Source organism: Hevea brasiliensis, chromosome 16 (assembly GCF_030052815.1).
Source record: "Hevea brasiliensis isolate MT/VB/25A 57/8 chromosome 16, ASM3005281v1, whole genome shotgun sequence".
In the NCBI taxonomy this organism is placed as follows: domain Eukaryota; kingdom Viridiplantae; phylum Streptophyta; class Magnoliopsida; order Malpighiales; family Euphorbiaceae; genus Hevea; species Hevea brasiliensis.
In genome coordinates this window covers 24,950,647-24,963,197 of record NC_079508.1, presented here as the reverse complement: position 1 = coordinate 24,963,197, position 12,551 = coordinate 24,950,647, and the positions used below count along the sequence as shown (strand labels likewise).

Here is a 12,551-nt window from a genome sequence, read left to right as displayed (position 1 = left end):
TCAATGGAACAGTAAATACAAGGCATAAAAATTGAAAATTCTGCCCAACTAACATTAAGCTTAGAAATGGTATTGGCAACCAATACCAATAAATTTTAAATGCAAAATGTGGTATGTTGATGATATTAAAACCAATGTACATATTGCCTATGCAAAAGTCAACATTTTTGTTGACCAATGAATAGAATAGTAACAATAAAACTTAAATTTCAAAAATTGTGAAACTTAAAAGTGTGAAATGCCGTAGTATACCTAACAAGATTGGTTTGGATAGCTTGGCATGTCAATAGGGTTCAGTTAGCAGTACTGCACATGGCATTATGCCATTCTGTGATTTAATGGCTTTTAGCCATTCTGACATTGTGTTGATATTTGGCCTTGTGCCTATTGTTATTACAGCTTATTAGCTACATTTGCCTGCCGGGAGATGCATATGTGACCGATGGTGTGACGGCCAGAGGTAGTAGATACCCAGTGCCAGTTTACCCGTTTATCCAGTCCAGTCATCCAGTATAGGTTACTTGGGCACCTAAAAATGAAAGTGAACAAATTTAATGAAATAATGAATAGAACAAGTACATAATAAATAAGATTACCAATAATGATAAAAAAAAATTGTCTGCGTAAGACATCAAAACATGCACTGCATATTTACTTCCTGTTATTTCTTTTTATTTTATAATTGGCACCACTAAGCATTATTGCTTAGCGCGTTGCTTTTGCCACGCGTAGGTTCTGGAGAATCTTGTGAGAGCCCAGTAGACCACGGTGGGTGAGACCTCCTGTGACTCTGCATAGTGTCCGTGTCACCTCACCATCTTCAGTGCATTGGTAGGACACTAGGTTTCATTTTGGTATTTTGTAACTAACTTTTATTTTCTTTTGTGTAATTGAGACTTATGTAATGTATTTTGATGTTAATATAAATAGTGGAAATTGTGGTTATGAATGGAAAATTGAGTATTTATTTATTGCTTATATATGAATACCATGGGAAATGAATGATTGAGAAATGGAAATGTTGTTGAAAAATATTGAGAATTTGATGATTATTGGAGTTTGAGAATGATTGGAAATGATTATTGGAAGTGTTTTTCACAGGTTCCGAAGAACTGTTTTCTCCATTTTTAGCCAGTACTCTGCCGGATTTTCTATAAAATTTTCGGAACCTCAAATAAATTATAATTTCAATAAATGACTTAAATGAATTATATTTTACAAATTATATTCAAAACTATAATAAAAATAAATTAAGGAAGAATAAAAATGATTGAGATAAAATAGAGTGTTCCGGTACACTGTGTGACATATTTTACTCGGATATACTGTAGATAGGTAAGGGGTGTCACATGTTGGGAATAATTTTTTATTGTTATTACTTTGAGAATTTTATTTGAGAAATAATGTGTTGCCTACTTTGTAAATAAGAATTTGGATAAAATATGATTTGTGAATTGTATGAAATATTTGAATGATATGGTTTTGAATTGGACTTTGAAATCACACTTGGCATGACAGTTCTATTGTGTTCCTCCTCCATTTATGGAGTTAAGATTGATTATGTTCCTCCCTCTCTGACTTGCCAGTTTGAGATTGAGTTCGGATGAATACTCATATAGCTAGCTAGCCACTTCCCTCATTAATTTCAATTAGTGAGGTTGTAGATTGCTTTGTCGAGATGTACAACACGGCATTGATTGTGAAATTTTGTGTCATGACCTAAGTTGTGTTAATTATAGGCAACACTATTGTTTACAATTAATTATTGGCAACACTATTGTTTATAATTTATTTTGGTAAATTGTTATTAAAAATATTAGCATTAGCTTTGTGAACTATGATTGTAAGAATTTTTAAATTTTTGCTTATCAATGGGTGATTATATTTTTAGTGACTTTTAAAAATTATTATTGTGCACCACTGAGTAAATTACTCAGCGATGACTTTTTCTTGCTATCGCAAATAGGGAGAAAGATAAAGCAGCATAGTGAGTTGCTTATAGCTGTAGTTGAAGCAATTTTGGGATCTTTTACGGGTATAATATTTTATACCCTTGTACACTTCTTTTTGATGTAAATTATTTATTTATATGTATCTATAGAACCAAATGAGCAGTTGTTAATAAAATTTGTAATAAATTATTTTGCTCTCTTTTTCTTGAATTGAGAATTTTATATATGAATTGTACTGAATTAAATGATATTGAGATTGCTAGAAATTGTGTTGGTTGAGATTGAATTGTGTTAACTTTAAATGGAGTTGTGGATATTATACATATTGGGAGTATTTTTAACAGGTTTTGAAAAAATTGTTTTCTCAATTTCTAGCTGGCACTCTGCCGAAATTTCTATAAAATTTTCGCAATACCGAATTAATCAAAATTTTAGCTCATGACATAAACTTCAATTAAAGACTTTTTAATAATTATTCAACATTACCTTTCACTTTAAAATGAATTGAATTGGTTTAAAATCCATTGTAGTATATTTAATAGATTATCGATAGGTGAAGTTCGATAATTCATTAGGTATACTACAGGATCATGTTATGTGTTACCGAGAGATAAGGTGTGACAAATTCTTTATGGCACAAATAATTATATATTTTCAAATAAATATGGGAAAACACTTATATTATATACTGCACAATTTATTTATAATTTTTATAATATAATATTAAAATTTTAAATAATTTTATATACATTATATGTTTATGATAGAATAAGTATTAAACATTTTAAAAAATTTAAAAAGGAAACTTAAAAAATTAAAATTAAAATAATTATATAAATTATGAAAATTAAAGTAATAATGGAAATAATAAAAATACTTAAAATAAATAAAAAATAAATTAAATACCCAACATAAAAGATAATAACTATTAGTTATAAAAAAGTTAATTTATATAAGGTAAGTGCCATGTGGGAGCACTAAGAATTTAAGTACCACATGACAACTTCAATGAAAATCTTACATCCTTTATATAGACAGATAGATACTAATATGTATTAATAGTATTGAAGCTAAAGCTAAGTTAATTGGCTACTACTATATCTATAATTATATTTATCATGATAATTAGGATTTATAAAATAAATGCAACTAAAATAATAAAATAAATAAAATAAAATTTTCATTTCAAATACATAATTGATTATATATAGCTCATATATTATTATTTTTATTCTAAATTGTAAGTAATAAAGAAGAAATTTATCCAAATTTTACAATAACAATAATAATCATCATCATCAAAATATTAGTTCGAGAAATAGTGACACTATCCTTCAGAATAATTTGGACATAAATTACTACCTTCCAAGATTCAAAAGATTCATAGAATAAAAAATCAATAGAAATATAAATAGGTTTTGAGATTAAAATCAATAAATTTTTAGTAAAAATATTTGAAAATATAGCAAATTAAAAAAAAAAAAATTTTGAGAGCAAAATATGAAAAAAAAAAATGATTGATATGTCAAATGTCTCATTATATGCAAGCAAAGAAATGAACGCCATTCAAATAAAAAATTGATTTTATCATTAAAAGAAAAAAAAAAAAGTTTCCACTTTAATGGCCAAAGTTCGCCGCTTAAAGTTAATGGCCATAACCTACATTTGGCCATTCAGTATCATAACATACTAATTATTAATTATTATTTTAAAATTTTTTTAAATAACTCCGATAATAATTACTTATAATTATTGCTTATAGCTATAAAAAAAATGTTAAATACATTATAATTCTTTATGGCACAAACAAATTATATATTTCAAAAAAAAAATATATAAAAGGCCTACATTTCACAATTTATTTATAATTTTTATATTATAATTTTAGATTTTTAATAAAATTATAAATAATTATATATATCTTATGAATTTATGATAAAACATATATTAAACATTTAAAAAATTTGAGAAGGAAACTTAAATATTAAAATTAAAATAATTATTTAAATTATGAAAATTAAAAAAAATAATAAAAATAATAAAAATATTTAAGATAAAAATGACAAAATAAATACTTAATATAAAGAATAATAATTATTAATTATAAAAAAAATTAATTTATATATAGTAAGCGACATGCAAAAGCACTAAAAATACAAGTGCCATATGACAAATGGAGTATTAGTATTCCTACAGTTGACACAGAAACAGCACCCTTGCGATGGGGGCTGGATTTTCTCATGTGATGCTGGAAACTCAATCACAGGTCCTTGCTCATCATTTCAATGCAAAATCTTATCCGGATTCTTACTTGGCACCCGTCCGCTTCACTTCGGTTCCTTAGCTCAGTTGTTTTCTGCTTTTCATCTTCAACGTGTGTATCGTGAGTCAAATGTGGTGGCCCATAACATTGCTAAATTTGCCAGCAGAGGAGTGTTTTTGGATCGAGGATGCCGTTCCATCTGTTGCTGTCTCGTTGTGTCAGGACTTTGTTCTTTCTTAATGATATTTCCACTAATTATTATATATTACTAAACACATAATATTTTTACTGTTTATAAAGAACAGTAAAATAACCTATTTATCCTTTCCTTGAATCCAGATATTTTGATATTATCTGTTTATCAATTGCCACATACTCAAACTTATGAGTCTTTTTCACTGCATGCACTGTTTTTTTTTTTGTTTTTACCAGATACATTATATTATATTATATAAATATAATTTTACTTTCTCATCTTGTCCTCTATTTTTTTTCTTTTCTTTTTAATTTTTATTTTAAATTATATAATTTATTTTTCTATTATAATTTTATTTATTTTTAAATTATTTTATTATTATTATTTTAAATAAAATAATTTTAAACTAATATTATTTGTTGTAAAGTTTAATTCATTGTTCAAATAACAGTTTTGCATTATTTTATTTTATTGTGATTTCTTATTTACAGTGCCTTTATTTTTTTTAGAAATTTTTTACTTTGTTATTAAAATAGACATTTTATTTTTTATGTGATATATTTTGAATTTTTTTTACATATTACTATATTTTTTTTTATTAGTTAAAATTTTTGAACTACTAAAGGATCACTCGAGAATCCCTTTAAATTTTTATTTAGAGGTTTTATTTTATTTATTAAATATTCAAATTTTTATTTATTTATTTTATTTTATTTTTATATCACTTAACTATTTATACATGAATTTAAATTATTTTTTATTTTTCTAATATTTTAATTGTTTTTAGCTATAGATTATTTAACTTTTTAATGATAAATTCACATTAATTATTATTACATTTGTTAAACTAATTGTAATTTGACTTCATCTATGATAAAAGAATGTACTTTATAAAACAATATTATATTTATGAAATATTAGATTTTATTCTTATTATAATGAAAGTACAATAATAACAATTTATTGATATATTTTAGAATATTTTTAATTTTTTTTTATAAATACTACCTTAAAATAATAAGATTTTTATTGAAATTACTATTATTTTATTATAATACTGTAATTACTTACGGATATTTAGAGTTAACCTATTAATTGTGTAAATTTAATTTATTAGTAAAAAATAATTAAATTTCTTTTACTTTTAAATTTTGATTAATTTATGATATATTTAATTTATTTTTAATAATTAAAAAAATTTGAAACCAAATGTGCATATATATTATGTTTATATATTAAATCTAATATATAATAAGAATAGTATTAAGATTTTTTTTAGATAGATTAATTAATTTACTTATTTTTAAATCATCTTCTATAACTAAACTATATAATTAAATAATTTTTTATTATCAAATTATATTTTAATTATAAATAATAAATATTATATTAATAATATTAGTTTATATTAAACTACAATATATACACATAAATAATAAGCAATATAGCAAATAATTAAAATTGCATTCTAATTAAATTAATTAAATGATTTTTATAATTATTAGTAGATAATAGTTTTGTTTATAATATGTAAATATAATATTTTATATTATTATAAATTAAATATAATTTTAATATAAATATTTTTCTATATATTATCCATATTAACATGAAAAACATTATAGGGAAAAAATCCGCGACAACGCGCTGCGTATGCAGCTTGTTCTTTCTAAAAAACAAAAAATCTTACCTATTTTATATATAAAAATAAATAAATTTCCTAACTTTCGTTTTATTTTTTAATATTTTAGATTAAGACTTCTCTTCAAATAAAAATTTATAAATATTTAATAAAAAAATTTTTTATTTCAAGAAAAATAAATCATTATTTATTTATACATATTGATATCAAAATTTTTTAACTTTTTTTTTTAAAATTTTAATATTTTATAATATATTTTTATTACTTTTAAATTTCTATCATTTTTTTTAATAAAAGTTATTCTTAATTTATTTAAAATATATTATTTTTTTGAAGAATTAAAATAATTATCTTTTCTTCACATTTAATTGTCTTTATGTTATTAATTAATAAATATTAGTTTCCGGCACTCAAATGCATTTTCGATACGCAATCACTTTTCATATGACAAAGGCTATTAGACTTGTTGACTTTCTCTTCAATTACAGGTGGGAAACCAGTTTTAAAAGCCTGTATGCTTCGCCTCTCCTCCTCCACTTTCATCCACTCAATCCCATTGACATACCTGCAGGCTTCTCCCTTTCTCTCCCTCTTTCTCTCTCTCTGCTCTGGTTTACTTAAGATTAGTCTTCAATTCCTCTGACACGGCATCCTTTCACGGTTTTTGAAGCCGGAATTTCTCTCCATTGAAAAGAGCCTCGCTTGCTTGATATTTATGTGAGTTTTTCCTTCCCTTCGTCGTTTCAATTCTCTCTCTGTAGCTTAGTTGTGTTCTGAGATTTATTGTGTGATTGAATCTGTTTTTCGATTTTGAAATTTGAATTCACTGTGTAGCTCGAAGAAGCTTTAAAGCTTTCAATTATATAAACTATTCTATGCTTATAAAAGAAAATTTCATGAAAATTCTTCTGACTGACTGAGATTTCGAGGTGCTGTTGTTGTTTAGTTTGGGTATTTCTGAACACGTATTCACAATTTGTTAATCTGTCAGTGTTTATTTCTCTTTTTAAATTTTATGAATTTTTAATTTTTTTTTCTTATTGTTTGGTTAGATTTTTATCAGAAATAAAATAAAATAAAATAGATTTATTAGAAAGAGCCGCGTGGACATAGCTGGACGTCTTGTTAGGCCAGTTGTGAATTTCCCGCGGATTCAGATATTTATTGTTTCGAGGCGTCGACTGCATAATCACCGCGTGTTATGCACCTTCCATATAGAGATTTCTTGATTTTGTACTTTTTCTTCTTTTGGGCCCCATTGTTAATATTGGTCACAGTCTGAAGGTTATTATGATTTCCCATAATTAAAATTTAATGAAATCTCCAAATGATGGTACTAAGAAAATTACTGTCAAATTTAAAAATTTTATGTGATTAATAATTCTCGAAAATGAGGGTATTGAGAAATTTATTGTCAAATTGTTTTTATAATAATTGATTTATGAATTCTTTTCATTATATCTTCTATTTTATATCTAAAATAATTCTCTTAAATTATTTTCTATTTTGCAATAATAATTGTTAAATAACACTTGGCTATTCATATAATCATGTGTTGAAATCGAAGTTTATTGTATTATGTTGTCTAAAGGTTTGAAATAAATTTCGTTGGTTTAAAATTATATATGAATAAATCATAACTACATTTTAGGGGAAGGCTGTATTGTAATGGTTTTACTGAATACTGTGTGGAGAGGTGGACGTAGTATGATGCTTGAAAATTGACTTGTGATACTATTTTACTATAATATAAAAAAAAGAGGTTATTTGTAGGTTGTAGTTCCCTTAGAGTTTGTTATTATTGCTCTTCATGATATTTTTATGATGTTAAATTTGTGAACTTTGGAAAAAAGGATATGGTCACCAAAAAATTTTAAGTGGGAGGTCAATTATAATACGTTAATAACATATTTTATACAATAGAGTGTGTAAAATATATAATAAATGAAAATAACACAAAATATTAAACTATAAGAATTATTTATCGATTCAAAAAAAATATAATAATATCTCTATAATAAATATAAGTGCTACAAAATTATAGTTTTGATTATTATGTAACTTTATAATGTAAATGATATTATTTAAAAAATAAAAATTAGTCAGCATCAGTACCACATCAAATTCTTTCATAAAAATATTAGATCCAAAAGCCAAGATTAAAAAAAATATATTTCTAGGAAATTATTAGAGCAAAAATAAAAAAAAAACCATCTGATTTAAATTGTTTGATAGGAAATTATATGATTAACTTGTATTTAATTTTAATCAAATAACAACTACCAATTAAATTTTTATTTGTAAATATAAAAATTTGAATAATTAATTTTTAATTGAACTTTTTTACGTATTGAATGACAACCAAGTGGCTTTAATGTTTCAATTTAAATTATAATATATAAATTATAAATTATTAAAGACTAATAAAAAATTTGATGGAACCAACTAATACAAAATATAAATTTGTTACACTTATTTAATAGATTATTTTTTTATAAATATTTATAAAGGTTAATACTAATTTTTAGAGATTAATTAATGAAAAAATAAATTTTATTATAAATATTAAAATATTTTAAAAAATGTTTAAGGAGCCGGATAGTTATTATTTTATAAGACCCACTTATATATATATATGTGTTTATACTTTATTGGCTTGCCAATCCATGTATATTATCTGGTCGTGGAATCACTGTGATATATTCTCCCATTTAATAGCATTTAAATTGTTATGATGTCGCTTGTTAGAAATATTGTTGCAAGAGACAAAGTCCACAAAAAAGTGTTGAACTTGTTGAGTTGGCTAGATAAAATTTGGAAAGCTTGGACTAGTGGACAATATAATATTTGAATTGTTATTTTGTAATGAATACTTTCTATATGATGAAGTTGACATCTTGCGTGTGTGTGTGTGTGTGTGTGGCAGGTTAACATTTCAAAGTTGAATTCTCTCACTCTTTGGATCCATTTTTTATTTTATATACTTTTAGCTTCCACCAGCTTGCCAAATGGCTTCATCTATGGTAAGAAATGAATCTCCAACAGAACACATTTGTCGAGATACATTTTTCATGTCCAATGTAATTTTTCTATCTTGAACCATGTAGAATTTATTGAAGCTGTATTCTGATGGTCATATTGAAATTTGGAACCATGATGCATAATGAACTATATTTTAAGAGCTTTTAATTTGAATGATACATGTCCTTGTCTTTTAATGTTCCTGATTTCTGTTTATTCTGTTTCCTATCAACTTTTATGACCTCTCTAACGTGATTATCGAGTGCTAGCATGCATTAGCTTTAATGCCAAGAACTTAGAGATGAGAGAAGTATATGTACCTGATTTTGATAATCTTTTTGCACTAGCCAAATTTGTTGCATAGATCTCTCCCTCTGGTGATGGCTTAGAACTTTAGCATTGATATATGAGGTGTCATAAGTTCTGTTGAATTTTCTTGTTAATCAAATTTTAATATTTTGAGTGGTATGTTTCAGGTTACAGTAAATAAGAACTTCAAGGGGATACAATCAAAGAAATCACATTCCTGGTGGTGGGATAGTCACACCAGTCCCAAAAATTCTAAATGGCTTGCGGAGAATCTTGAGGGTAAGCAACGAGATTGCACTTTCCACGCTCCAAATTTGTAAAGGATAAGATCACTCCCTTGTGTATCACAGTGTCATGAGTCATATTACACCTCATTTTTGAGGCCTTCTTAATGGTAATGCTTTGTCTAAATAATGATATGTGGATTCCACTCTGATTCATATTTCCAATAAGAAGCTCTAGTTTGAAAGTTATATTTCCTTGCAATATATGCATAATGAAGTGTCTTAATAACAATGTTTGTTGCCTATATTTTTTTATGCAAATTGTCTGTTTCCTATATTTCTGTACAACATATGTGTGTTGCGGTGTCTTAATTGAAATGTCTGTTGCCTATGTCTTGGCATCTGCTTCTATTTTGTTTCATGTCAAAAGTGTCCGTTCAGAAAAACAAGGTCTGAAAAGATTCATGGTTAAAACAAGTAAAATGAGCAACGGTTTGATAATTTTAGCCATTTCCCCTGCAATTAACCTTAATATGAATTCTAACTTGGGCACACCTTTGAGTGATAGCCATTCCTCAATCCCAACAGCCATTCTGCTGGGAGAAGAGCAACTGTTCATGAGTTTTCTTTTTTACATTACGAAAATCTCTAATGCTGTGATCATTTTGATTTCCAAAATGCTGAACAAGTAAATTACAAAACGATCCTTGACAACAGAAATGGACCAGAGCGTCAGGCGGATGTTAAAGCTAATTGAAGAGGATGGAGATTCATTTGCTAAAAAGGCTGAAATGTATTATCAGAAGAGGCCAGAATTGATTTCTCTTATTGAAGAGTTCTACCGCATGTACCGGTCTCTGGCCGAACGTTATGATCATGTGACAGGAGAACTGAGGAAGAATATTCCATCTGATCTGCAATCCCAGGGCTCAGGCATTTCTGATGTTGTGTCCGAACCGACCTCAGTATGGCCCTCTCCTGTACATGAACAGAGGCTGCCTCATCGTAAATCTGGGACCCAAGCTGCTGGTTTTGAATTCTTTGTTGGTTCTGGTGGAAGCAGCTCTGATCTTCATAAAGAAGGAGATGAATCATCTACTGTAACAGATTATGAGTCAGAATCTGATGACTCCCCAGTAAACAATTACTCAGGTCTACTAGGGAATGGTGGTGATCATGCACAGAACAGGAAGACAATTGAACTAGAGATTGAGTTACGTGAAATGAAAGAGAAACTCTTGTTGCATCAGGAGGAGAATGGAGATGGCTCATTTAGGGAGGTGAGGAATGAGATTTCTGAAGATGTTCTTGCTAGGATTGTGGGATATGAGCAAGAGCTGAAGATTGCTAAACAGAGGATACTGCTTTCTGAAGAAGAGGCGGCCAGATTAAAAATTGACCTCCAGAAGTATAAATCGCTGGAATCCACCAATCGTTTGCAGCCTGAGTTCGCATTATCATCTGAAGAAAATGTTAAGACAGTGGAGGCTGAGCTGGAACCTGAGATGGCTCAGGAACCACAGCTTCAAGAAAATATTGACAGAAAGGAAGCTGAAACTGTGGAATCTGATAGCAGGATTAAGGCATTGACAGACGAACTCAAAATCACAAAAGAGAAGCTACTGTATGCGGAGAATAAAATTGCTACTTTGAAGCATCAGGTTGAGAGTGATAGACACACTGAAAAAGTCAGCAATTTGCAGGATCATCTTGCATCAGCTAACAAAGACATTAACACACGGAAAACCAAGTTCAACGCTGACAAAAAGGAGGTGACCAAGCTGCTGGAAAGAATTGCAAGGTTGAAAACTAGTTTATCGGACAGGGATCATGAGATTAGAGACTTAAAAATGGCAGTATCTGATGCTGAGCAGAAGATTTTTCCTGAAAAAGCACAGATTAAGGCTGAAATATGTAGATTGTTGGAGGAACAAAAACGCTTGGAGGAGCAGCTAAGAGAATGGGAATCACGTAGCCGGTTTTTAAAGGATGAAATTAGAAGATTACAGACAGAAAAGTCAGAAACGGAGGAGCTACTGGACTCTGAAATGAAGCAGTTAAAGGAAGAAATTGAGGAACAAGATGTTCGCATAGAAAATTTGAATAAAACCGTTGATGCTTTGAAGTTAGAGAGAGACGAGCTTAATGTGCAAGTTACTGCACTCAACACAGATGTAATCTCTAGAGACGGTCGGATTGATCAATTAGACGAGCATTTACAGCAATTACATATGGAGCAAGTGAAGCTCATTACTGGTGCTGAAGAGGCATCTAAGTTGGCGGATGAGTTAAGGTCAAAAGCTAAGGATCTTGAAGAAGAAGTTGAAAGGCAAAGAATTGTGATCCTAGAAGGAGCAGAAGAGAAACGGGAAGCTATCAGGCAATTGTGTTTCTCACTCGAATATTACAGAAATGGGTATCATGGGCTTAGACAGGCCTTCATCGGACAGAAGAGAGTTCCAGTTTTGGCAGCATAAGTTAGAATGTAATATTGTTTGCTTTTTCTCCATTTTCAATGTGTTTGGGCTGAGTACGGCAGTGTTCTAGTACTGGTAAGGATAGTGTTTGTATATTTTTATCATAGTTTAGTGAGTGGACATATGAAGGAAGCATAACTTATCTCTGATATGGTACTATGCTTTGGGAAAAAATGGGATCTGCCCTAGGCTAGCAGTATTGTAGGCTGATATTTGAATTCATATTTCCTCCCCGCTCTTCTCCTCGTTTAAATGAGCTTGATTTCCATTTGCTTCTAGGGGGGGAAAAAAAAAGAATCATAATACTCTTTTTATTTCGCTACTTTCAAAATGCTTTTTAAATGCTTTCTTCTAAGTTTCTATTATTTTAACGATAACGGTAAAGATGAGAGCCGTTTCTGATAAGTGATTTTTTTTCAAAAGACAAAAAGAGATTTTATTAATGCAATGAGAGTACGTATTGATAT

General features: G+C 28.0%; 1 protein-coding gene across 3 annotated transcripts; it reads left to right on the top strand.

Annotated features, from left to right (window-relative positions):
* Positions 1-6,494: 6,494 nt before the first annotated feature.
* Positions 6,495-12,222, top strand: LOC110654831 (protein NETWORKED 4B). 3 transcript variants are annotated; one of them, XM_021810953.2, is made up of 4 exons: positions 6,495-6,770; positions 8,980-9,076; positions 9,551-9,662; positions 10,325-12,222. In XM_021810953.2, exons 2-4 carry the CDS (start codon positions 9,062-9,064, stop codon positions 12,082-12,084), a joined length of 1,887 nt encoding a protein of 628 aa, XP_021666645.1. In that variant the 5' UTR covers positions 6,495-6,770; positions 8,980-9,061; the 3' UTR covers positions 12,085-12,222. The 3 variants fall into 3 exon arrangements, with proteins under 3 accessions (XP_021666645.1, XP_021666648.1, XP_021666646.1); XM_021810956.2 differs by lacking the exon at positions 8,980-9,076 and having other exon boundaries at positions 6,500-6,770; positions 9,551-9,777; XM_021810954.2 differs by lacking the exon at positions 8,980-9,076 and having other exon boundaries at positions 6,501-6,770.
* The last annotated feature ends 329 nt before the right edge of the window (positions 12,223-12,551 follow it).

Excerpts from the sequence above, each read along its gene's own strand:
- LOC110654831 (XM_021810953.2), top strand. Across the intron at positions 9,663-10,324 it reads GCTTGCGGAGAATCTTGAGG|AAATGGACCAGAGCGTCAGG; the intron begins GTAAGCAACGAG and ends CCTTGACAACAG.